The sequence below is a fragment of the Canis lupus genome, chromosome 7 (assembly GCF_003254725.2).
Source record: "Canis lupus dingo isolate Sandy chromosome 7, ASM325472v2, whole genome shotgun sequence".
Taxonomy (NCBI): domain Eukaryota; kingdom Metazoa; phylum Chordata; class Mammalia; order Carnivora; family Canidae; genus Canis; species Canis lupus.
Window position 1 is genome coordinate 37,534,202 of NC_064249.1, and position 23,558 is coordinate 37,557,759.

The window sequence follows — 23,558 nt, forward strand, 5'->3', positions numbered from 1 at the left end:
CTGGCAATTGCATGGGTGTGAATGCAGAGCTGGTCAGAAATGATTTTCATGGCCCAAACAGCTAGGAAGAAACAGGAATTCTGTTGATGATGTCTTTTGAATGTTTAGACAGTTCAGGCACTGTTTCTGGATATCCCAATTTTTCAGGCAGACTTGTTTTCTTAGCAAACTGTAGTCTCTGAGGAGCTTTGATTGGTCTATCCAGGAAAGACCAACCATTTAACTGATGTCCCCATTATGGAGGCTCAACAGTTTATCTGCAGGGGTACAAAATGGGGTCTGTTTTAGTAAGCAGTACCACCAGGCATAAAAGGATGGCTAGGGCCCACCTCGCTTTGGGATCAGGATCTTGGATTTACTGAAGTTCTGGGGACGCTGAGCCTATAGTTGTCATGTCTAATCTTTGTGCCTGCTTTCTGTAAACCTAGTCTGTCATTGTTGCCACTGGGACAAGATGTAAAATATTTTAATGACATGATTATCATGAACCTAATAGATAAAGAATTCTGTATCCAGTAGAGAATGCACATTCTTTTCTAGCACATACAGATCATTCTTAAAACTTACCTTGTTCTAGATCAGAAGGGGTGCTTTAGAAACTTCCAAAAATTATCGTTATTATGCAGACCGGTATCTCTGACCTTAATAAAATACAGTTAGAAATTGGGGTGCCTGAATGGCTCAGTGGGTTAAGCATCCAACTCTTGGTTTTAGCTCAGGTTATGATCTCAGGGTTGTGAGATTGAGGCTATGTTGGGCTCCATGCTCAGTGGAGAGTCTGCTTGAGATTCTCTCTCTCCTTCTCCCTCTGCCGGCCCCCACTCTGTCTCTCAAATAGATAAATAAAGTCTTTTTTAAAAAAGGAATTAATATCCATCAGCTAAAAATGACCTATATATTTATACAGTTAAAACTATAGACCATAAGGGAAATTATAAGATAATTACATGTGAATGAAAATACTGCATTTCAAAATTTGTGAGACATTTAAAGAGAGATTTATAGTTTACAATTAATTTACCAGGAAACAAGAAACTTTTGTAAGTGCTGTGGGCTGAATTGTGGCTCTATCTCCAAGCCCTCAGAATCATTTATATGTTGAAGTCCTAACATCTAGTACCTCAAATATGACTCTAATTGGAAATAGAGTCTTCATAGAGGTAACTAAGTTAAATGAAGTCTTTACTGTGGGCCCTATTGTACTATCATGGGTATCCTTGTAAGGGGAAATTTGGACACAGTCATTGACAGAGTGAAGACGATTTAAAGACACAGGGAGGAGATGGTCATATCAAGTCAAGGAGAGAGGCCTGGAATAGATCCTTCCTTCATGACACTCAGAAGTAATTTACCCCGTCACCTTGATCTTGGACTTACGAGTCTCCAGAAATATAAAAGAAAATAGATTTCTGTTGGTTAAGTTACCTAATCTGTGATTCCTTTTTATGGCAGTCCTTGCAAACTAATACAGTATTTAATGACCCAAATTTTAATTCAGGAAGTTGGAAAAAGAACCACAAAGTAAATAAGAAGGAGAAAAATAATAAAAGTAAGGCTGGAAATTTGTTAAATAGAGAGTAGTATTATCAAAACCAAAATTGATTCTTTAAAAAAAGTAATGTATTTAAAAATTATGGGGTCATGGCTCATGATTATTTCAGTTTCAGAAAAAGCATTAAGTTTAATACATATGTATTATGAAAATTCTAAAAATAATAAAGAGAATATCTTTAATTTGATGAAGGATATGTGCCAAAACCTAAAACAAACTTTTCTCTTTTTTTAAGATTTTATTTATTCATTTGGGAGAGGGAGACAGAGTGTAAGTGCACAAGGTATGGGGAGGGGAGAGGGAGAGAGAGAAGCTGATTCCCCACTGAGCAAGTAGCCTGATGCAGGGCTCTATCCCAGGACCCCGAGATCATGACCTGAGCTAAAAGCAGATGCTTAACTGATTGATCCACTTGGACATCCCTGAAGCAAACTTTTAATGGAAAAACTTCAGATGCATGCCATTTAAGATCAGGAACAAGACAAATATGGTTAACACTGTTACAGCATTTCATGTTACTGGAGTTCCTGGCCAGTATGTTCAGAAAATAAATAGAAATGAGTTAAGAGAATTGGAAAGGAAGTGATAAATCTGTATTTATAGATCACCTACATATAAAAATTTACAGAAGCAATAGATAAGATTTTATATTAATAAGATAATCTAATATTTCTCAAATAAAAGGTCATTTTACAAAAATCAGAATTCCTCTGTACTCAAAATAATCAACTAGAAGAGATGATGGTATAAGATACCATTTGCAATAATAAAATCAATCAAGTAGCTAGAATTTAACCTGATGAATAATGGCCAAGATTTACAGGGAGACAAATTTAAAACTCTCTTATAACAGAGTATATGATAAAAAGATCTGAAAAAGAGATACACCGTGTTCAAACATAGTATAACTTCTTTGTAAACACGTCAGTTCTCTTTAATCTATCAATTCTATTAAATGCCAATCAAAACTCTGTAGAGTATTTAGAGAGATTTGACACACTGAATAATTTGCATGGAAATTCTGATGATGACACACTTGTATTGCAGCACCTCTTCTTAAAACAACTAGAAAACCTTGATTAAAGTATAAATTTATCCAGAACTGTAGAGCTATAAAATCAGTAAGGACTCAGGCTACGAGTCAGAGAAGTAGGTCTGTTGAGATGTGAGCATTTAGCTCTACCTTTTCAATTGCAGGCAGTTGTCTGGGGGCAGGGAAGCTAAAGAAAACTTCTAGAAATCTTACAGGTTCGGGGAAAACAAAAATTAGAGATTAGAGCTCAATGAAGAGAAGGGCTCTGTTAAATATTCTAGGTATTTTATGGGGGACCCTGAAGGGTTATACCCCTTAAGTGGAAGGACAAATGGAAATAGGCCAGCCCTCACAAGATGGAATCTCTGTTGTAATCAAATCAATCCCAGATTGTATTAAGATGATCTGACCCTAGGGTAGAAATAAAACATACATACAGTGGCTTAAATTAAAACTTGATAGGTTTCATAGCAACCATAGAAAACTGAAGAGAGGATTAGTGGATTGGAAACTAGGTCAATAGAAAATATCTAGGCTGAAATATGGAGAGAAAAAAGTGGATGAAAAAATAAATTAGGATTCCTATTAGACACAGTGAAAAAATTAACATGTATGTATTTATAGTTCCAGAAAGGAGACAAGAGAGAAAATGGGACAGAAATAGTATCTGAAGAGATCATCTGTGGCAGTTTTTCAAAGCTAACTAAGAACAGAAATCTACACATAAATCAGAGAGTTCCTAGATCTCCATGACAGGATAAATGCATCAAGGTACATATTACATCCAAGCGTAGGATAGTAAAACTTCTGAAAACCACAGATAAAGTTTTAATAACAGCTGGAGAAAAAAGGATGTGTAACTTCCAAAAAGCAATGAGAAGACAATTCACTTAACAAGGGTAAGATGGAAATTGAAGATAATGGAAAATGTTAAAACTGTTCAAGGAACCAAGTGTGTTAACTTATGATTCTTCACCCAGCAAAAATACTTATTTTTAAATGAAAGCAAAACTATAAAATATCATTGAGAGCAATTAAAGAAGACCTAGACAAATCAGAGACATCATGTGTTCATTCACAGGATGGAAGACTCCATACCGTTAAGATGGCACTTCTCTCCAAATTGATGTACAGCTTCAGTGTAATCCCTTTCAAAAGCTACCTTTTGGGTAGAAATTGACAGGCTGATTTAAAAATTTATGTAGAAATTTATGGGACCCAGAACAATTAAAAGATTTTGAAAAGGGACAAAATGGGAGAACACACACTTCCTGATTTTAAAACGTTTTGCAAAGCATTGGTAATCGAGGCTGTGTGGTCCTGGCTTAAGGATCACATGTAGATCAATAGAATATAATTCAAAGTCCAGGAATAAACCCATATGTCTGTGGTCAGTTGACTTTTCTTTATGGTCAGTTGACTTTTCTTTCTTTCCTTCCTTCCTTCCTTCCTTCAAGATTTTATTTACCTATTGAGAGGGAGAGAGAGAAATGAGCTTGGGGAGAGTGTTAGAGGGACAAGCAGACTCTGCTTGCCTCTTCTTCCATTGAGAAGGGAGGTCAATGTGGAGTTCAATCCCAGGACCCTGAAATCATGACCTGAGCTGAAGTCAGCCACCTAACCAACCGAGCTACCCCAGGCGCCCTGACTTTTTTTTTTTTTTTTTTTTTAACTTTTACGTATTAAGCAATCTCTACCTCAACATGGGGCTCAAACCCACAACCCCAGGATCACAAGTTATGCGCTCTACTGACTGAGCCAGGCAGACACCCCTGGTTAGTTGATTTTTGACAAGGGTGCCAAGAACATTCAAAGGGATTTAAAAAAATAGTCTTCAACAAATGGTGCAGGAGCAACTGGATATCCACATGAAAAGAATGAAGTTGGACTCTACCTTATATATCCAAAGAGCTAAAAGCTAAAACTTGGGATCCCTGGGTGGCGCAGCAGTTTGGCGCCTGCCTTTGGCCCAGGGCGCGATCCTGGAGACCCGGGATCGAGTCCCACATCGGGCTCCCGGTGCATGGAGCCTGCTTCTCCCTCTGCCTGTGTCTCTGCCTCTCTCTCTCTCTGTATGACTATCATAAATAAATAAATAAAATATTTAAAAAAAATAAATAAAAGCTAAAACTTAGCTAAGAGCCAAAACTGGAACTCTTAGAGGAAACATAGGTATAAATTCTGGTGACCTTGGGTTGGGCAGTGGTTTCTTACGTCTATGCTAAAATGACAGTGCAAAGAAAAATTGGTAAATAAGATTTCGTCAAAATTAAAAACTTTGTGCTTCTAAAGTATACTATCAGGAAAGTGAAAAAACAGTCCACAGGATGGGAGAAAATATTTTCAAATTATATATCTGAAAACGGTCTAGTATCCAGGAACCTATAAAGAATATTTACAACTCAATAGTAAAAATGCAAATAACCTAACTAAAAAATCGACAAATGATTTTAATAGACGTATCTCCATCAAAGATATAAGAATGACCAATAAGCACATGAAAAGATGCCCAATATCGTTAGTCATTTGGGAAACACAAGTCAAAGCTACGGCGAGATACCACTTCTCACTTAGCGAGATGGCTATAAATAAAAAGATAGTAGCAGGCATTGATGAGGATGTAGAAAGACTGGAACTCTTGTACTTTGCTGGTGGGAATATAAAGTGTGCAGGTGCTTTAGAAAACAGCCATTCAAAAAAAAAAAAAAAAAAAAAAAAGAAAACAGCCATTCAACCAGCAATCCTATCCTAGGTACATACTCAAGAGAACTGAAAAGAAACACACAACCCTGACATGAATGTTCATAGGAGCCTTAGTCATAATAGCCAAAAAAAAAAAAAAAAAAAAAGACTAGTCCACGTGTCTGTCAGCTGATGAATGGATAAAGCACATGTGGTCTGTCCATCCACTGGGATATTATTCAGCCACAAGGAAGGAGATACTCGAATCTGCCACAGTGGGTAAATCTTGAAATCATGCCAAGTAAAAATAATCAGACACAAATAGCCACTTATTGTCTGATGCCAATTATATGAAATTCATGGAGACTAAAAGTAGATCATTTTTTTTCAGGGACTGATGGGAGGGGGGCGTGGGGCATGCTTGCCTCTAGGTGTGGGGTGTTTTGGGGGGAGTGATGAAAATATTCTGGCATTACATAGTGATGATTGTACAACTTTGTGAGTATACAGAAAACCAGCAAATTGTACACTTTAAAGGATGAATTATATGGTATATGACTTATGTCTCCATTTTTTTTTTTTAAATGAAGACAAAGGCCTTTTTAGGCAAAGAGAAAACTGAGACTCTGTCCTCAGTAGACTTACACTAAAGGAAATACTAAAGGAAACCTTAGGTGGAAGGAAAACAATCCTAAATAAAGCATGGGAATGTAGAAGGGATGGAGAGCTTCAGAAAGGGTAAATGTGTCTTTTGATAATATAAAACAGTTTCAGTCATGCACTACTGTACATTTAGGTTACCTGACAGCAGTGGCACAATGGATAGGAGGTAGGGATATGGACTTAATGTGTTCTAAGATCTAATCATTGTCTAGGAGATGGCAAGAAGACTAATTTGATTTTGTAAATTATAATATTTGGGATAGCCAATGAAAGAAAAATATTAGCGTGTACAACTGATGAGTTACGAGATGGGAAATAAATGATGGGAAATACAGTGGAATAGTTAGCAGACCAGTTACATCAAAATATTAATATACCCAAAAGTTTAAGCAGTTATCCAACATGTAAACAGCTTAAATAATCCAAGTACGGGCACTTGGGTGGCTCAGTGGTTAAGCGTCTGCCTTTGGCTCAGGTTGTGCTCCTGGGGTATTGGGATCCAGTCCCACATTGGGCTCCCTGCAGGGAGCCTGCTTCTCCCACTGCCTATGTCTCTGCCTGTCTCTCTCTAGGTCTCTCATGAATAGATAAATAAAATCTTAAAAAAAAAATCCAAGTAAAAGGTTGTTCACTTAGCTAAAGAAACAAAACTCAGGAATATCTGATTAGAAGATCTACATCTTCAATATAAGAATATTAAAAAGTTACAAATTAAATGTTGGAAATGTTTGCACTTATTGTGCAAATAGTAAAATAAAGTAACATGGTCTTTCTAAGACTCAAAGTAGACTTTAAGTCCAGAAGTATTTCTCCATCTAACCACAAATAAAGGAATGTTACATGCTAAGATCATACCTCAGGAAATTAGACATGTTTTATTCATAACACTTCTGACACCAAATGTATGGTTTTTCTTTTTCTTATATCAACCAATTCTCCCACTCTCTAGACACCACCTGGGTGTCCAACAGTTTGATTCTGACACCGCCTACCTGGAGTTAGCAGGAGATCCCACAAGTTAAAAGGCTCAGTCCCACAAGATGCCATTAGAAAGTCCTAGGCCATTGGGTACTTCTGACCAACCAGGTGTAAATTAGGGGTTTCCACCAGTCCCTCCTCAGGTTTAACAGTTTGCTAGGAGGGCTCACAGAACTCAGGAACTTCACTTAGTATCACTGATTTAGTATCAAGGATACAGGAACTGCTAAGTGGAAGAGATGCACAGAGCTAGGGGTGGAGGAGGGGAGTGGTGCTTCCATGCCCTGGCTGTGTGCCAATCTCCCAGTGCCTTGATGTGCTCAGTAACCAGGAAGCTTCCAGAACTCCTTCATTTAGGGGTTTTTGTGGAGATTTTGTTATATGGGCATGATTGATGAAATCACTGGCCATTAACAACTCAACCTCCAGCAGCTGTCTCCTTCTCTGGAGGTTGGGGCTGGGGCTGAGAGTTATAAGCTTCTCATTGCATCCTAGTGTTTCTGGTTACCAGCCCCTGTATTAAAGCTATTGAGGCCCCCAGCTGCTAGTCATCTCATTAACATACAGAAGATAGTCTTCTCTCTCCACAAATCCCAAAGGTTTTAGGAACTGTGTGCCAGGAACTGAGGACAAAGATCAAATATTTAATTTTATTATACCACACCCATCATAGCTTTGTATTGCCTAATTAATTGCTTTTATGTATATAGGGCAAAGATTGACAGAAGTAAAAGTATTCACATATGAACCCCGTAGTAGGAGATTTTAGCACACTGATTTAATATCTGATTAAACAAGTAGACAGTGATCAGTAAGGAATAAAAGATGTGAACAGCAGCAAACTCATTTGGTATAGAACACTATAATCAATGACTGATGAATCCTTCCTTATCTAGTATATGTGGAGCATTTAGCATTTACTGCATAGATGCATCAAAATGCAATTAATTTTTTTGTATAGGGACCTTATATCCTGTGATCATTGTAAATCCACTCACTAGGTTTGGCTTTTTGTTAGATTATTCACCTTGTATGCTACCTGGTCTTTATTTCCCATTCCTTCCTGTTCTACAGTTACCACAGTGCAAAATCAGTCTCCAGAGTTCAGGATGAAAGCCAGCTGTGCTTGCTTACTCTCTAGTATTCTTAGATGTGTTTAGTTTTGAGGCTGTGCCAGTTTCTTTCATTCTCTCTCTGAAATGTGTTTAAAACGTTCCATAGTTTCTCACATTTATGATGTTTAGGAAGCTCATTTTACATATGTGATCTTCGATACCACTAGAAATAGAAGTGTTTATTTTTCTATATGAATATTAGACTCCACTTGTCTATTTAAACTGTTATTTTCATTTTGGGTAATATTAAATTTACAGATTAAAGGAGGATTGATGCCTAGTTTTCTTTGGGATTGCAATATGATTTATTGAATTTCAGAGAAAAAAGATGGGCAGTTTTCAAAAACTTTTTGTTCGTTTCTTATGTTAACTACTGGGTATTGTCTCTTCTGTCTCTTCTGTTCTATTGGTGGGATATTTTCTGCAATTAAATTTCGTTTTCTTTTTTCTTGGAAAATAAGAAAGCTATTTATGTATATTACTTCATTAATATTACTTTTGTTACCAGCTACCTTAGCAAATTACCTTGTTTCTTACAGTTTCCTTTTTATTTATCATTGTATTCCCTTTTCAGTATATAATTATGTTTTCTACTATAAATGATAAATTTGCAGTGTACGGTGACACTTTCCCTCTGAGCCCATTTTACTCTTTGAGCTTATTGATTTTATCTTCAGACTGCATGAATTTTCTTTTGCAGTGAAGTGTGGGCCTTGGTTCCTCTGTTCTTACCTGTCTAACCCCGTTTCATTCATCCTAGATCTTAGGAATTCTTTAAAATATTTTATCACCTGTTACTTTTCTTACATTCCTTTTTTTTTTTTAAGATTTTATTTATTTATTTATTCATGAGAGATACAGAGAGAGAGGCAGAGACACAGAGAGAGAGGCAGAGGCAGGCTCCATGCAGGAGACTGATGCGGGTCTCGATCCTGGGTCTTCAGGATCACACCCTGGGCCGAAGGCAGGCGCCAGACTGCTGAGCCACCCAGGCGTCCTGTTTTCTTACATTCTAATGTTATGGTTTTATTCCTTTAGACAACTTGTATTTTCTGTCACTTGGTGAGATTGAGGGTAGGAGTGAAGTAAGTGAATTTCCCTAGCTGCCATCTTAGAAAGTCTCTAATGGTTTCTCACTTAAAAAAAGAAAACATTAACAGAAGTCCATGTTCCTGGTTCTTGTTCTTCAATAATTGAATATTTCATGGCTGGTCTTCACAGCTGAGGTTCTTTTTATTATTTTTAAGTGTTTCCACTTTTTAAGAATCCCACATCTTCCCTATTCCTGCCTGTGCATATAATTCATAATGTCTTTAGTCCCTATACTCTAGATCTTGGATGTTTTTGATACTTTTATTTCTGGGCTACAAGATAATTGCATCAGTGCAAGGAGGTGATGCTCCATTTACTGTCTTCTCTTTGCCTATGGGTTTTAACCAGTGCAGTGGAACCAAATCAGGTTCAAGTTATCAGGATCCCCTGTTAGAGGGATCAGGATGTGAACTTGGAGCCAAACTGGAGACTTCCAGGTACCTTCCCCCAAGTATAAACCTCAGTTCCCTACTTTGGATCTCAAAATAGACTCAAAGTATGTGTGTCCAGATGGCTGAATTGAGGTTTCCAGTGTACCTTAGAAACTCATTTGCTAGCAGAACAGAGAGTGTTGAGGAATGGGCCTCCCAACTGATTGCTAGTGGACAAGTCTTGAGTCTTAATCAAGTTCATTGTTTGGATGGAAGTGAAGGGGAGTTACTCACTTTGGTTTTTCAGTACTTGACTTTTGACTCTAAGAGAGATGATAGAGCCTTTCTTGTTCTTGGGGTAGAGTATATCCATTTCCATTCACTCCTAACTTCTGAGCCCTAAGAAGACTCAAAAGCAAAGGGAATTTGCCCATCCACTCATCTCTTTTGAAACAATTCCTGCAGATACTTTGAAATGACTAATGCATTATATTTAAGGCCAATATTAATGGTTATATGTTTTCAGAGAAAACAGAGGTCCTCCCTGCCAAACAAAATGTATTGCGTTATCACCTATTGCCTCTTTAAAATCATTCCAGCGGCGGCTGGGGTGACTCAGTCAGTTAAGCATGTGACTTGATTTTTGGCTCAGGTCATGATCTCAGCATTGTGCAGTCGAGCTCTGCATCAGGCTCCATGCTCGGTAGAGAGTCTGCTTGAGATTCTCCCTCTCCCTCCATCCCTCCTCTCTCTCTCAAATAAATAAATAAAATCTTAAAGATAATCATTCCATATTTGCAAGTCCATGAAATACTTGATGGCAGAATGCAGTCCATAAAGAAACTAAATGGGAGAGTGAAATCAGTGGATGGAATGTGTTTATAAAAATGGGAGTAAAGTTGTAAGATACTTTTATCTTTCTAATGGGGAAGGTGAGAACCCCTGTACAACTGCTTCCTAACAAGTATATACTTCTAACTTAAAATTTTTTATTTCTTTTTTTTTAAAGATTTTATTTATTTATTCGTAGAGATGCAGAGAGAGAGAGAGAGAGAGAGAGAGAGAGAGAGAGGCAGAGACACAGGCAGAGGGAGAAGCAGGCTTTATGCAGAGAGCCCGACATGGGACTCCATCCAGGGTCTCCAGGATCACGCCCTGGGCTGCAGGGGGCGCTAAACCGCTGCGCTACCGGGGCTGCCCAAATTTTTTATTTCTAAACTTCATGTTTGTCTTCTCCTGTGGACTGCAAATGAAGGCAAGGATAGAATTTCTTTATTCATTAGGCTAAGTACTTAGCACAGTGCTTTTAATTTTCCCTATTAGTTAGATTAAAAGCAGTAAAATGAGGTTCTTTTTTCTTTAATGCTTCTCTGTTGTGACTAATGAAAATAATACTTATTAATCATGAACCGTAATCCAAATATATTCAGTGGTTAGAGTCACCATCTTACCCAGCAAGAGGGGAAGGTTACAGGACTTTGAGATCTACTTTTAAAATTTTGGGGCATTTCTTTCTAATGTTATTTCTATTCATGGATAATAAAATTGAGATAGTTTTGTCAACATTAATACCTAACTGGCTTTTCTTACAAATTGTTTAAGTCTTCTCCCCATGTATTGAAATATTTCTTGGCAAACCTGGTTTCTTTATGGCTTCATAGAAGTCCCTTACATAGCTGTTTTGTAATTGACTCAACAGTAACATTAGGCTAGAAGGTGCACTCCGTGAATTTAAGGATTTTCTCCATCAGTTCTTTGCAGTACTGAGGCACAGTATGGTCTGGCACATATCAGGCACTCAATAAGTATTTGTAAAGTGAAGAATGTTTAGGTGGTTCTGTTTTTTCTATATTATAAATGATACTCTCTCAAGTATGTTGCACATAATGCTTTCACTGCATTTCAAATGGTTTTTCTAAATAATTTGTTCCAGAATAAATTTCTAGAAGAGGATCTTGCTGGTGAAAGGGTATGGACAAAGTTATAGGACTTCAGAGTAGTTTTCTTTTCTTTATGAAATAATATTATTTATGGATTTCTATTTTTTAATACTTTGATTTTATAAATTTTCAATAATTATATTCTATTAGGATTAAAGAGGTTTTTAAAAATTTTATTTTAACTGAAGTGCATTTCTTTCAATTTGGGGAGCAGTTAGAGATCTTATAAGTGGAATATAGAGTTTCTCGTGGTGGTGGTACAGGCTGAGGATTGGAAGGTCACTTGAATGTGAGTGATGGCTGTGCTTATTAATCCTTGTGCTTATCAATTGTGCTAATTATCACAATTGATACTGTGAATATCAATTGATATTCAGTATATTCATAGCTGTGCTATGCTAAAGAACTTTCTTCTGTAGGAATGGAAGAAGAGCAGAGGGTAGGTAGTAAGTGGAGGTGTGAAAGAGTTGGAACAATCAAAAGCATAATACTGGTGATAGTGCTGAGGAAGGAGTGGAGAGAGGGGAGACCAGAGGCATGGAAAGCCTGGATTTCTCACTCTCCAGCCCCGTGTCTAATTCATCACCAACTTTTATATCCTAAGTATTCCTTGAATTTCTTCCTCTCCTCCCCCTTCAGGTCCTCGGTGTCTTTAACCTCAGTTTCTCATTTCTTTCCCTGCCTCAGAGCCACTCTCCATAGAGCTGCTGAAGTGATCTAACTAAAACCAGCTCTGAAAAATGGTTTCCTATTATTCCTATTTTAAGGTTCTAGTTGATTAACACAACATACGAGCTCTTCCATCATTGGGATCCTTCAGCCTCATTTCTTGCTACTCCTTCCTAGGAGGAAAATCTTTCCTTGTCCTGAACATCCTCACTCCTCTCCCCCACACAGATATTTCTGGCTTCTGGGTGTTCCTCATCTGCACTCACTTCCCAGAATCCTCTCCTGCAGTCAGACCCCTTGGTCCCCTTTCTGAGGGGTAAATTGTGTAGACTCGGGTGTCAGTCAACTCTTCCAAGACACTGTAACAGATATATTCACCTATTCCATACCTCCCTCCCTCACTCTCACCTTTTGTGTCAGGAATCTGTCTTTTGTGCTTTTTATAGGATCTTGTTTTTACCTCTTGCACGTTGTACTGTAATTGTCTATTTAGGTCTATTTCCTACATTGACCTGCGAGATTTTTGAGGGCAAGAGCTCTTTTATTTTTGTATTCTCAGCAGTTAGCATAATGTCTGGCATATAGTCAGGTAGTCAAAAGGGTTCCAGTTATCATTTTCTAGATGAAATAATGAGGGGTTGAACCAGGCCAGTGGTAGTGGGTGAGAAGAGTGGGTAGGAGAGACAGATTGGAAAGAAGTCATTTGGATGTTATAGATGAGTTACAGGTAGAAGTTATGGATAGTTGAGGCGTGCAACATAGTACAGGAATTTGGTATACAGGGTTTTGACTTGCTGAATTTGAGATCTTTGCTAAACATTTAGACATGACTGGTAGGTAGTTAGAAATATGGGTATATATATTAGGAGATCAGGATTTAGGAGTCATGAGCAGATAGGTGTGAGCTGGGGCACTTGGAATAGATAAGTCAGGAAGGGGAGGGGATATAAAAAGGTGGAGTAGGGATCATTGGGGAACATTTAACAAGTAAAAGAAAAGTAGGAAAATATACTGATTATCAGCAGTATTCAGTGGAAGAAAGGTTGAAGTAGATGAGAATTGAGAACAATAGATTTTACTTGGAAATTAGGTCATTATGGATCTTTGAGAGAATAATTTTGGTCCAGTGGAGTGAAATAAAAACTAGATGGAAATAAGGGATTGGAAGAGACTGGGAAGCAAATAAATGATGAACAAGTGGGAAAAGCAAGCACATACTACTCTTTAAAAATGTGCTTTATGGAGAAATGATGCCTAATGCAAAAGAGATGTAATATCAGCTCCTTGAGGGGAGGGTAGCAGTGTGGTGAATTTCTGGTTTTATTTTTTTGTTTTCGGATGGGAGAAGGTCTTGGAAAAGTTTATCAATTGATATTCAGGAAGCAGAAGAAAGGGGGCTTGAAGTGCAAAAAGAAATCTTTAATGGAACAAGGGTAAGAAGGAAGGGGGGCCTAGAATCAAGGTCTTGGGAGGCGTCGTTAGCCTTGAGAATAGTGGGGACTTTTCTTCCTTGGGTTAAAAAGGAAAAGAAGTAAGGATAAGTAGAAATACAGAGACATTTAAAGGTGTTGTGAGGGAATGTGAAGATCTATCTTCTATGAAGTAGGCTACCAGTCATTAATTGTGGGGTGACAGGTGGATAGGACAAGGTAGGATAGATGGTGGTGACAGGGTGGCCCAGGGTATTTTAGAAGATTGGTAAAGGACAGAGTATTACTGATGGGACTGCAGGTAGATTTTAGGGTTCAGTGGAGGTTGAGCTGTGGAAATAAAGCAATAGTAAAAGTAAATTTTATATATATATATATATGTATATATATTATTATTATTATTTTTCATGAAAAGGACTGAAAAAAGGATAGGGTACTAGAGAATTATTTATACTTACACATTGGATTAAGTGAGGCAGATAGTGATGTTTGTCCTTCAGGTCTAATGCTTGGGTGGATTGAAGGCCCGGGGACCGTGCTGTGGCAGACAGCAGTGCAGCCATCGGAGACCAGGAACAGGTCCTGCCTGGCGTGGGCTGGTGACCTCCAGAGTCAACTCAGAGGACTTCATACACGGCTGAGGATATATGAGAGTTAGTGTGGGAAGGTGTTTTTTTTTTCTTCCTTTTTTTTTTTTTCGTATATTCTTGTACTATATGAATATCAGTTAAAATATGTAAAATAAAAGTAACAGATGGCACATAATTTACTTATTTTAAGACAGAGGGCATTTTGAATAGAAAAGTAGTATTGGCAGGATTGGCTGGATTGTGAGCTCTTGACTGCATATTCATTCCTGATGAAAGTATCTCTGGTGGCCTTAGGTCCCTGTATTTCTCAACTGATAGATTGTAAAGTGCAAAGACAACCCTACAGAGATAACGATTTCCTCCATGGTATTTTGTCTTCTATCAGGAATTTGTAAGTAGGTTTATATATGCCTCTGGCTCACCTCTGGCATGGATATCTGATAGGAGCAGCATTTCTAGCAATTATGCTTTTTCTTAAAAAACGAAAACTATGAAAATAAAAGCATAATCTGTGTAACTCCTTCAAGAAATGCATAAATCATGGGAAACACTAAAGGAGCAAGATATAATAGAAAATCAGCAGCTCTGCCAGTTAAGAACCTTCTCTACGACTCACTTGTCAGTTACTGCTTAACTTAACGCTGGGTTTTCCTTTTTGCTTTCAGGAAAACCTTTAACTTACGCCCTGGGTGTTGCCTGTCCACAGTTTCCTGGTGGCTCACCGCTTCTGCCTGCTCCAGCCTTGCTCCGGCAGCTTCAAGGCTTCTGGGCTTCAGAGCTTGTTGGGAAAGCTTGCTGCTTTGGCCTGCTACCCCTGCTTCAGGTGTCAAAAAGCTTTTAATTAGCTTGCTTCCTCTACTTACTATAACTAGGCCCTTACGTGTCTGCATAGCCTAGTCCTAGGGTCTGAAGGGAGAATTATTTTTAGCTGTTCGTTCTTCCTTAAAAATTCTTGTACCCTGGCTCTCCTGGGATTCGAGGGACAGTAAAAGCAGTGTTAAGTTCTGCATGATTCAACTTTGGCAGCCCCTGCACCTACAGGGTTGATCCTCAGTCCCCAGGGGTGCACTGTCATGGGCACACCAATTTCAGGTAACCGGGTCTGTTGTGAGTGGCCGATGCCCAAGCTGTGCCAGTTTTTAAATATTCTGACTATTGCTACTTATGTATAGATTGTGTCTCCAAGGAGAGTATCTTGTAGCTGTTTAGTAAACTCTTTGTTGTGTTTTTAGTTTGCTTGCTAAAGACTGTTTTTCCCCCTAGTAAATACTTTTAACACAGACTGATCACTAACAGAACATTATAAAAAACAAACACTAAAAAAAAATAAAAATAAAAATAAAAAACAAACACTGATTTCCATACATATTAACACTGATTACCGTTAACGTGTTAATAGGTGTCAAGATGATAGGCATGATGAGTGGCAAGGTCTGTCCAGGACCTCTAGGGGTGTTCAGTAGTTACACTAGTAAAAAGTGCTAGTGGTATAACAGGGCAGGGAGCACGGCAGGTTGTACTGCAGAGTGGAGCTCACTGAGGTCGTCGATGCAGTGTGCTCAGCCCAGTGCCAACCATAGAGTAAGCTCTCTGTAAATAAGAGTTGTTCTTATTTTATTATTATTATTATTATTAATAAATGATGGTAGGTATTATACATTAGAAATAAAGAAAAGGAGATAAAGACTAAGTTGTGAAGTCAAGACTTTAAAAGCCACACGTCATTAAGAGAGCAGCATGGGCTAGAATAATCTCACACACACACACACTTAATCTTCAAACACACACTTATATATCTTACCATAATGCACTTTTTCAAAAACATTTATTTATGTTAGAGCATAAGCAGGAGGAGGGGCAGAGGGAGAGACAGAATCTCAAGCAGACAATGCACTGAGTGTGGAGCCCAATGTGGGCTCGATCCCACAACCGTGGGATCATGGCCTGAGCTGAAACCAAGAGTTGGATGCCTAACCGACTGAGCCATCCAGGTGCCCCATAATGCCTTGTTCTTACTTGAGTTTCAGTATCACTTTTGTAGTATACTTGAAGTTGATAATATTGATGCCGTAACAGTTTATTAAATAATAATAGTGAAGGGGAAAAGGAAGTGAGAGGTGGTATAGAAAGTGTGACAGGACAGTGACTGTTTATAAAGAGACACTTCTCAACTGAGCTTGAGAGAACAGACCATGTGACTTTCTGGGGGGAGCCTACTTGAGACCTAGGCAATAAGTGCAAAGGCCGTGGAGTTGGGATTGAACCAGGTGACCATTGTGTCTGCAGCAGAGTGCACTAGATTGAGAGAATGTATGAGATCTGGTAGGTTGGATGACCAGAATACATTGGCCTTATCAGTTAGAGTAGGTTGACTTTTACTTGGAGAGACATGGGAAGCTGTTGAAGTTTTGGAGCAGAGGAGTGTCACCATCTGAGCTACATTGAAATAGAATCATTATGACTGCCAGGTTGAGAATAGATCGTGGGGGTTAAGGGCAGGAGTGGAGGGTCTAGTCCGGTGGATGGTCCAGACAGAACATGAAGGCAGGTTGTTTGGAGGGACTGGAGGAGGTGAATTCTGGGTATGTTGAACATAGACTAGATTTGAGGCCTGCATGGGAACTGTTAACTGGAGATTGAAATTCTATTTAATATAGTGTGATAAATCCTATGTTAAATGTTGTAGCTATAAGTGCAGACACTTAAACTGTATTTAAGAACTCATTTCTTAACATGTGTCACCTGGTTTTTTCCTGTAGTGTTTACAGTTTTTCCAGCATAGTACTTTGAATATGAAGCCTTTAGAGACATCTCTGTGTTTAGTGTTTTTATAAAGTACATCTTTGTTCTGTGTTAAACTTCAGTCTTTACTTTCAGTCCATACTCAGAGGACTTTTTATTTTGATCAAGTTAAGTAAGAAAGGACATTTTAACATACATGCCCTCTTGCATGTCAATTGGCTGTGGTTCTTAAAAAGCTAGAACCTGAAGTCAGAGTCCTGGGAGAAGCCTCTTTTTCTGAGTCTCTTGCTGCTGCCATGAACATGAAAATGATCTGTAGTGTTAGAGGAGAAAAGCAAGATGAGTTTTATTTTATTTTATTTTATTTTATTTTATTTTATTTTATTTTATTTTATTTTATTTTATTTTATTTTATTTTAGCATTTCATCAGCTTAATGGTCTTGTCTTATTATGTCATCAATTCGATAATTCACAAATATTACCTGAACTGATATTTTAAAATTTCACTATATCCCACCACATTTCAGAGAAGAGTTAAGGCAGTTCATAAATCTTTTGTAAAGGTAGCATGAAGAATGGTTGTCACCGTGCAGCAGCGTGGCACTCTTAATTGCCACATGTGTTCAGAGTGGGTCCCATTTGGGCCCTAACCGGCCACACTAAATACCCCAATAATTAGTGGTCATTTCCTGACCAGGGTGAGGTGTGGTATTTCACACAGTCCTATTCCATGCTTCAAATTTTACATGTTCCATACAGAAAACATAGAAAGATGAATAGAAATCATGTCACTTAGAAATACCTCATCTTTAAAAATTTTGGTTCCTGTCTTTCTCTCTATTCACCTGACATAGAAAGTCATAGGTATGTATTTTGTATATATACAGAAAAAGTAATCAGTGTGCCAGCTTTAATAAACTTCTTACAAGCAGAATATTATTCTGCATTTTTGCCTATTAAATAGTATTCTTTAAGAATATTCTTAAAAAAAGAATATTCTTAAAAATATGACTAATTTTCTATTTTATGACATGTTTATTAAATTTCATCTTTTGGAATATTTAAGTTATTACTAATGGATTACTCTTGGAAACCACACTATAGTAAATGTTGTGGCTTCATTTTTACTTATACATCTTTTTAGTTGAGGACATTCCTAGCTGTATTTCTATGCTTCATGGGTATAAAGTTATTAGAAGTTGAAGAGATTGGAGTTGGAGAGATTGAAGAGTTATTTCACAGTTAAAGAAATTGAATAAATTGGGATGTATAATGTCTGCTATGTATTGAGGTGTTGGGCAAATGATGGTTAAGAGATTGGATAAGAATGTGTTTATTTTTTAGTGCAACCCCTGACACATAACAATAGCTGGAGTTATTGAACACTGCTAAGTGGTAAGCACTGTATACTTGTATTAATTATTTTAATCTTTACTACATTTTTTAAATCTTTACTACAATTATATGAGTACTACTAGTAATCCTACTACATTGATAAGAGAACTGAAGTTTTGAAAGGTTAAGTTACTTGCCCAGAGTTACACAACCAGGATTCAAAACCAAATGGTCTGGCTGCAGAGTGCAATGCTATTACCGCTACCCTGAACAGCTACAGTAAATGCTGGCTCAGTGTTTGTACAGGAAATGCTAATTCACTTCACAGCTCTATAATCCAGGGGTGGTTTGGGTTCCAGGATATTTTGGATTTTATTTTCATTAATTAATTAATTAATTAAAGATTTTATTTATTCATTCATGAGGGACACACACAGAGAGAGAGAGAGGGGCAGAGACACAGGCAGAGGGAGAAGTAGGCTCCATGCAGGGAGCCCGACGTGGGACTCGATCCTGGGTCTCCAGGATCACATCCTGGGCTGAAGGCGGCGCCAAACCGCTGAACCACCGGGGCTGCCCTATTTTGGATTTTAGAAAGATAATTTAGTGCATATGCTCTTGTTTACATAGTACTCCTCTTGGGGTTTGGAGCAGCACCTCAAAAGCAGACGTGTTAGTGTTTCTGCAGTGAAGCATGTTTGTCTTTATACTAAATGAAAATAAAAAACCAAAAACAAAAAAAAAAAACTGTAATTAGCCTGATGTCAGTACCTGCTGCCAAGTGAATTATGAACATCTTTTGGCTTTAGAATTGCAGGTAAGGGATTGTGAACCTGCATAAAACCCCCTAGGAGAGTATCTGGCATTTAGAGCACACTTAGTATGTGTTCATGGGTACTACTACTAGTACTCCTACCAGTTATCAGATACGTCCTCAGACACAGAGAACTAGTGATATGTACAGCTAGGAGTACTCTTCTCACAAGGACCTGAGGATGGAAAATCTTAAATGTTAGAGTCTTTCAGCCATTCCTCCCTAAATCAGAATGAGGATGGCTTAAGTGATAGAATCTCTTCCCTGTCCTAAATGTAAGCATATTGAGCTCAGTGCTCCTGTTTGCTTACTTTCAACATATAATGTGAGTCTACAGAGCAGCTAAACTTGTAGACTTTCAGAGGATTTGGTGAAACAATGTTTCAGGTTTTTCCTTGCTCTCTGTCATAGACTCCTTTATTTTACCCCCATCTTTATTGAGATGTAATTAACATGTAACATTATGTAAGTGCAAGGCATACAAAGTGATCATTTGTTACATGTATATATTGCAAAATGATTAGCAGAGTAAGGTTAATATCACCTCACAGAATTACCTTTTTAAAAAATTTGTGGTGAGAACATTTAAGATCTTTTCTTTTAGCAACTTTCAAGTATATAGTAAAATACTGTTAACTGTACTCACCATGCTTTATATCACATCCCCAGAATGTATTCATCTTATAACTGGAGCTTTGTACCCCTTGACCAACATCTCCCCATCTTCCTCAGCCCCTGGCAACCCTCATTCTAGTCTCTGTTTTTATGCGTTTGACTCTCAGATTCCATATGTAAATGAGATCATGCAGTATTTATTTTTCTTTGTCTGGCTGATTTCACTTAGCATAATGCCCTCCAGGTTCATCCATGTTGTCGTAAAAGCAGGATTTCCTTCTGTTTTTATGGCTGAATAATATCCCATTGTATATGTGTGCCACATTTTCGTTATTCATCTGTTGATGGACATTCAGGTTATTTCTGTGTCACGGACAGTCCTCTTTCTTTGAGCATGAAGCAATGGGAGAACAATTTAACTGACCCATCATTTCTGTAGATAGGACCAGAAATGACTAAGATTGAAGTGATTGCACTTGAAATCGAGATACCCGTCTTCTTTCCTACCATTTTAACTGTGAAAAACTATAATCACAAGTCATAACCATTTATGACAATTACCAAGAAATATCCTAGTTTATATAGTATTATACAGTAGTTTTAATTATATGGTCATATTACTTTTATTGTAATCTAATACAAATATAAATTTATTAAATGTTCCTAATATGTACATTTGCCATTAAGATTTTAAAAATTTCAACACTTGAATTTAAACCCAGTCTCCATCCTTGGCAGGATCCCTTTGATCTGTTTGAAGACATGCTGTATGTAATTTGTTCTCTCCTGCCACATTTTAGGGTATTTGTCTTCCTCATCCTGGCCCCAGTGACTGGAAACAACCTTGATTCCCCCTTCTGCAGTGCTATCTCAGCCCTGCAATATCCCCAGTGAGCTGGAAGGGCCCTTGGAGATCAGCTAGTAAAACCAAAGCAGAGAGGTAAAAACAAATGGAGTCAGTTTGTTGAGGCTTATTTATTTAAATTTGACAGTTTTTTTGATCCATAACTGAATTACAAAATACAAAAATATTTGTTCCTTTTAATGTTGGAAAGGAATGTGTGAAGTCTGCAATTTTGTAGAGCCATTAGCCTTAATTGATCTTCAGGGGTGTTTTTGTGTGTGTGTGTGAGAGAGAGAGAGAGAGAGAGAGAGAGAGAGAGAGAGAGGTGGGGGGTTGTACAGTGGGTAAGAATATGTGGTGTGAAAAATAATATCATTTTCAGTTTATTTTATACTATTTGATTCCCACGAAACATACTTGTTTTGGCAGCTGCATTTCCTGTAGCACTGTGTTGGAATTTGGCATGCAGTACTCAGTAAGCTCTCGTTATTTCAGTGTTGTACATTTTGGTCAATTTCCTAGTGACAGTAGATGTCAAGTTAAATTCCAGAGCAGAGAACTTGAAGAAGAGGATGTAACAGTGATACAGGGTTAAAAATACACTTAACATGTTTGGCACATGTTGACTAATGTAACCTTTTCAACTGACGATATTATTTGATTTTGGAGCTTAGAGTATGAACTGCATGGAAATTGTTGATAATGTTGGTATTTATTTTCTTACAGAGAGGAAAAAGGAAAATGGATGACTGAAAAAGTTTTATTTGTTACATTGTCGTATTTTAAAAGTTGTATTTCCTTTTCTAGGTTGCTGTAGTGAAACTAAAAAATGCAGATAAAGTATTTGCCATGAAAATATTGAATAAATGGGAAATGCTGAAAAGGGCTGAGGTAAGATTCTGTTTATTGGAATGTTTAATGTTTCAGAAGTAATTTTAGAGACCTATAAAATTATAGATATCATTTACATTTATCATAGATACAATGTTATCTATGGTGGCATTTATTTTTAAGACGTATGAGATAAGTTCTACAATTTACAGTTGTGACAGAGTAATGATAAAAGTTATGCATAAAAAATAAACATAAAAAGTTATAATTTGTGATGCTTATTTCATATTGTCTGAAAACTAAATGTGGGGCTTGTATATTTTGTGAAAAGGAGGTGTGGAAACCAGTTTATTTTATAGGGAGAAATTTTGCAATAATGGATTTCCAACTTGATGTAACTCGTTTATATTATTCTGTATTTATCTGTGTTCTGCTCAAAGTGGAAGTCAACAGGAGTTTTGAATGTGCCCTCTAAGAATTCTCTTTATTGCTAATTATACAGTTAAATGTATGTTTTTATATTATGAAAGGATGGTAGAAAAATCTATTGCAAGAATTGCCAGTGTTTTTATGTTGATGCTAGATATGAGGGAATGATGGGAGTGATGTTAAAATTATCTCATAGCTGTTATGCTATGGTCAGAACTGACGTTACACATAGATTTGGGGAGGGATTCTGGGGGTCTCCTGCTCTGTGAGATCATGGTGAGTGGCCAGACAGGGTCCTCAGGGGCCTCAGTGTGGAAGTATTTCAGTATTTGAATTTGTAGGAGGATCATACTGTTGTGTAGACTGAACATTAGCTCTGGAAGTAAGATTTCTCTAATGAGAAATTAGCCCTTAGAAACCTTTCTTTATCCACCAGTACTGGTAGCAACCTGGGGAGAAAAAAAAAACAAAACTGAACATATAGAGAAAAGCAAAAATTGTTCCCTTGGTGATAGATGTGGCAGTAGTAAAATACCTCATCTGTTTCTGTGGAGAAATTTGAAAAATGTAACAGAACTTGAAGTGAAAGGTAATCATTTATGTTCCATCATGTAGAATCGATCACTAACCTTTGGGGCAAGTTTTTGCTTTCAGCTTTGTCTTCTGTGAGTCTCCTGACAAAACCTGCACAAGAGAAGTACACATAGAGTATTTATAAAAACGAGTGGTGCCACCTTACAGATAAAATAGAAGCCCTCTCTGAGTCCACCCCATGGGGCGCAGCCCCTCCCTGCCTCCCAGAGGTAGCCTCCGTGGAACAGTGTCCTGATGAGAAAAGTATTTGGAAACTTTTACATCACTCTCTGGCATTATTTTGACTCTATTGAACTTCCTTAAGACTAAATTGCCTTATTGTCACTGGTTGGATTTTCCAGGAAGCCCATAGGGAGACTGAATTAGGGTGTTCTTCTGAAATGGCTGTTGATAGAAAGGTGAAACATCATGTTCAGGGGGAAGTCAAGCTGTCTCACGGGGAGCTGTGGAGCAGAAACGGTCCTTCGGAGTCCCGCCTGAGGCCCATGGACTGACCTTTTTCGCACCTGCTTTATTCATTCATGGACTTTGGGCCATCCACAGGAGGACATAGCCTTGGGATCGTAGAGCACTTGCAGCTGAGGTAGAGCCTGCAGGTGCTGGCAGCACCGCCAGCAGCTGGAGCAACAAATCTTATTAGTAAGAAATAGCAAATAAGTCTGTTCTAATTGTTTCACAGAAATCATAATTGTAGTAAGCTTAGTGTTTCAGCATTAGAAGTTTTTAGGAGTTAAAATTGTGCTATTTTCTATGAAGTTGGTGTTGGGGAGAATTAGAAGAAAAGGAAGGATCACAGGGTTAGCTTTCATTACTTAAGTGGCAAAGTTGAAGATAAGGAACAATTGGAAATTAAATTATTTTATTGAATTAAAAACCATTAATATATTCTCTTTCTGGGATGAGATGGAATAGGTATATTTCTTCATATTCCTCCCACTAAGTACAGTTTTAGAGACCCTTGACATTTTATATATAAAAGAAATTTAAGGAGATTCTCAAAGGCAGGAGAAGGTGGACCTTGGGGCCTGAGGGCAACACTCATTCTGTGTTATTCCAATAGAGAAACCAAATAGGGACCATACAAAGAAAATTAAAGACCACAGAGCCTTGTGAACATAGATAAAAATATCCAACATGTTAGCAGATAGAATTCAGCAGTGTATGAAAAGACTCGTACATACACCATGACCCAGTGGCATTTACTTCAGGTATAAAAAGGCTAGTTCGATATTTGAAAG

General features: G+C 37.7%; 1 protein-coding gene across 23 annotated transcripts in view; it reads left to right on the forward strand.

Moving 5' to 3' along the window:
- Window positions 1–23,558, forward strand: part of CDC42BPA (CDC42 binding protein kinase alpha) — a 309,118-nt gene that overhangs the window by 79,737 nt on the left and 205,823 nt on the right. For 22 of the 23 annotated variants that reach the window (XR_007411991.1, XM_025430631.3, XM_025430636.3 and 19 more), the window contains one exon: window positions 21,274–21,357. Coding sequence is in view for 22 of the 23 variants with exons in the window: in XM_025430631.3 (XP_025286416.1) it covers window positions 21,274–21,357 (84 nt within the window). In the remaining variant the exon portion in view is untranslated. Of the gene's footprint in view, window positions 1–14,780; window positions 14,939–21,273; window positions 21,358–23,558 lie in introns of all 23 variants that reach the window. The other variant, XM_025430646.3, reaches the window with a different exon arrangement.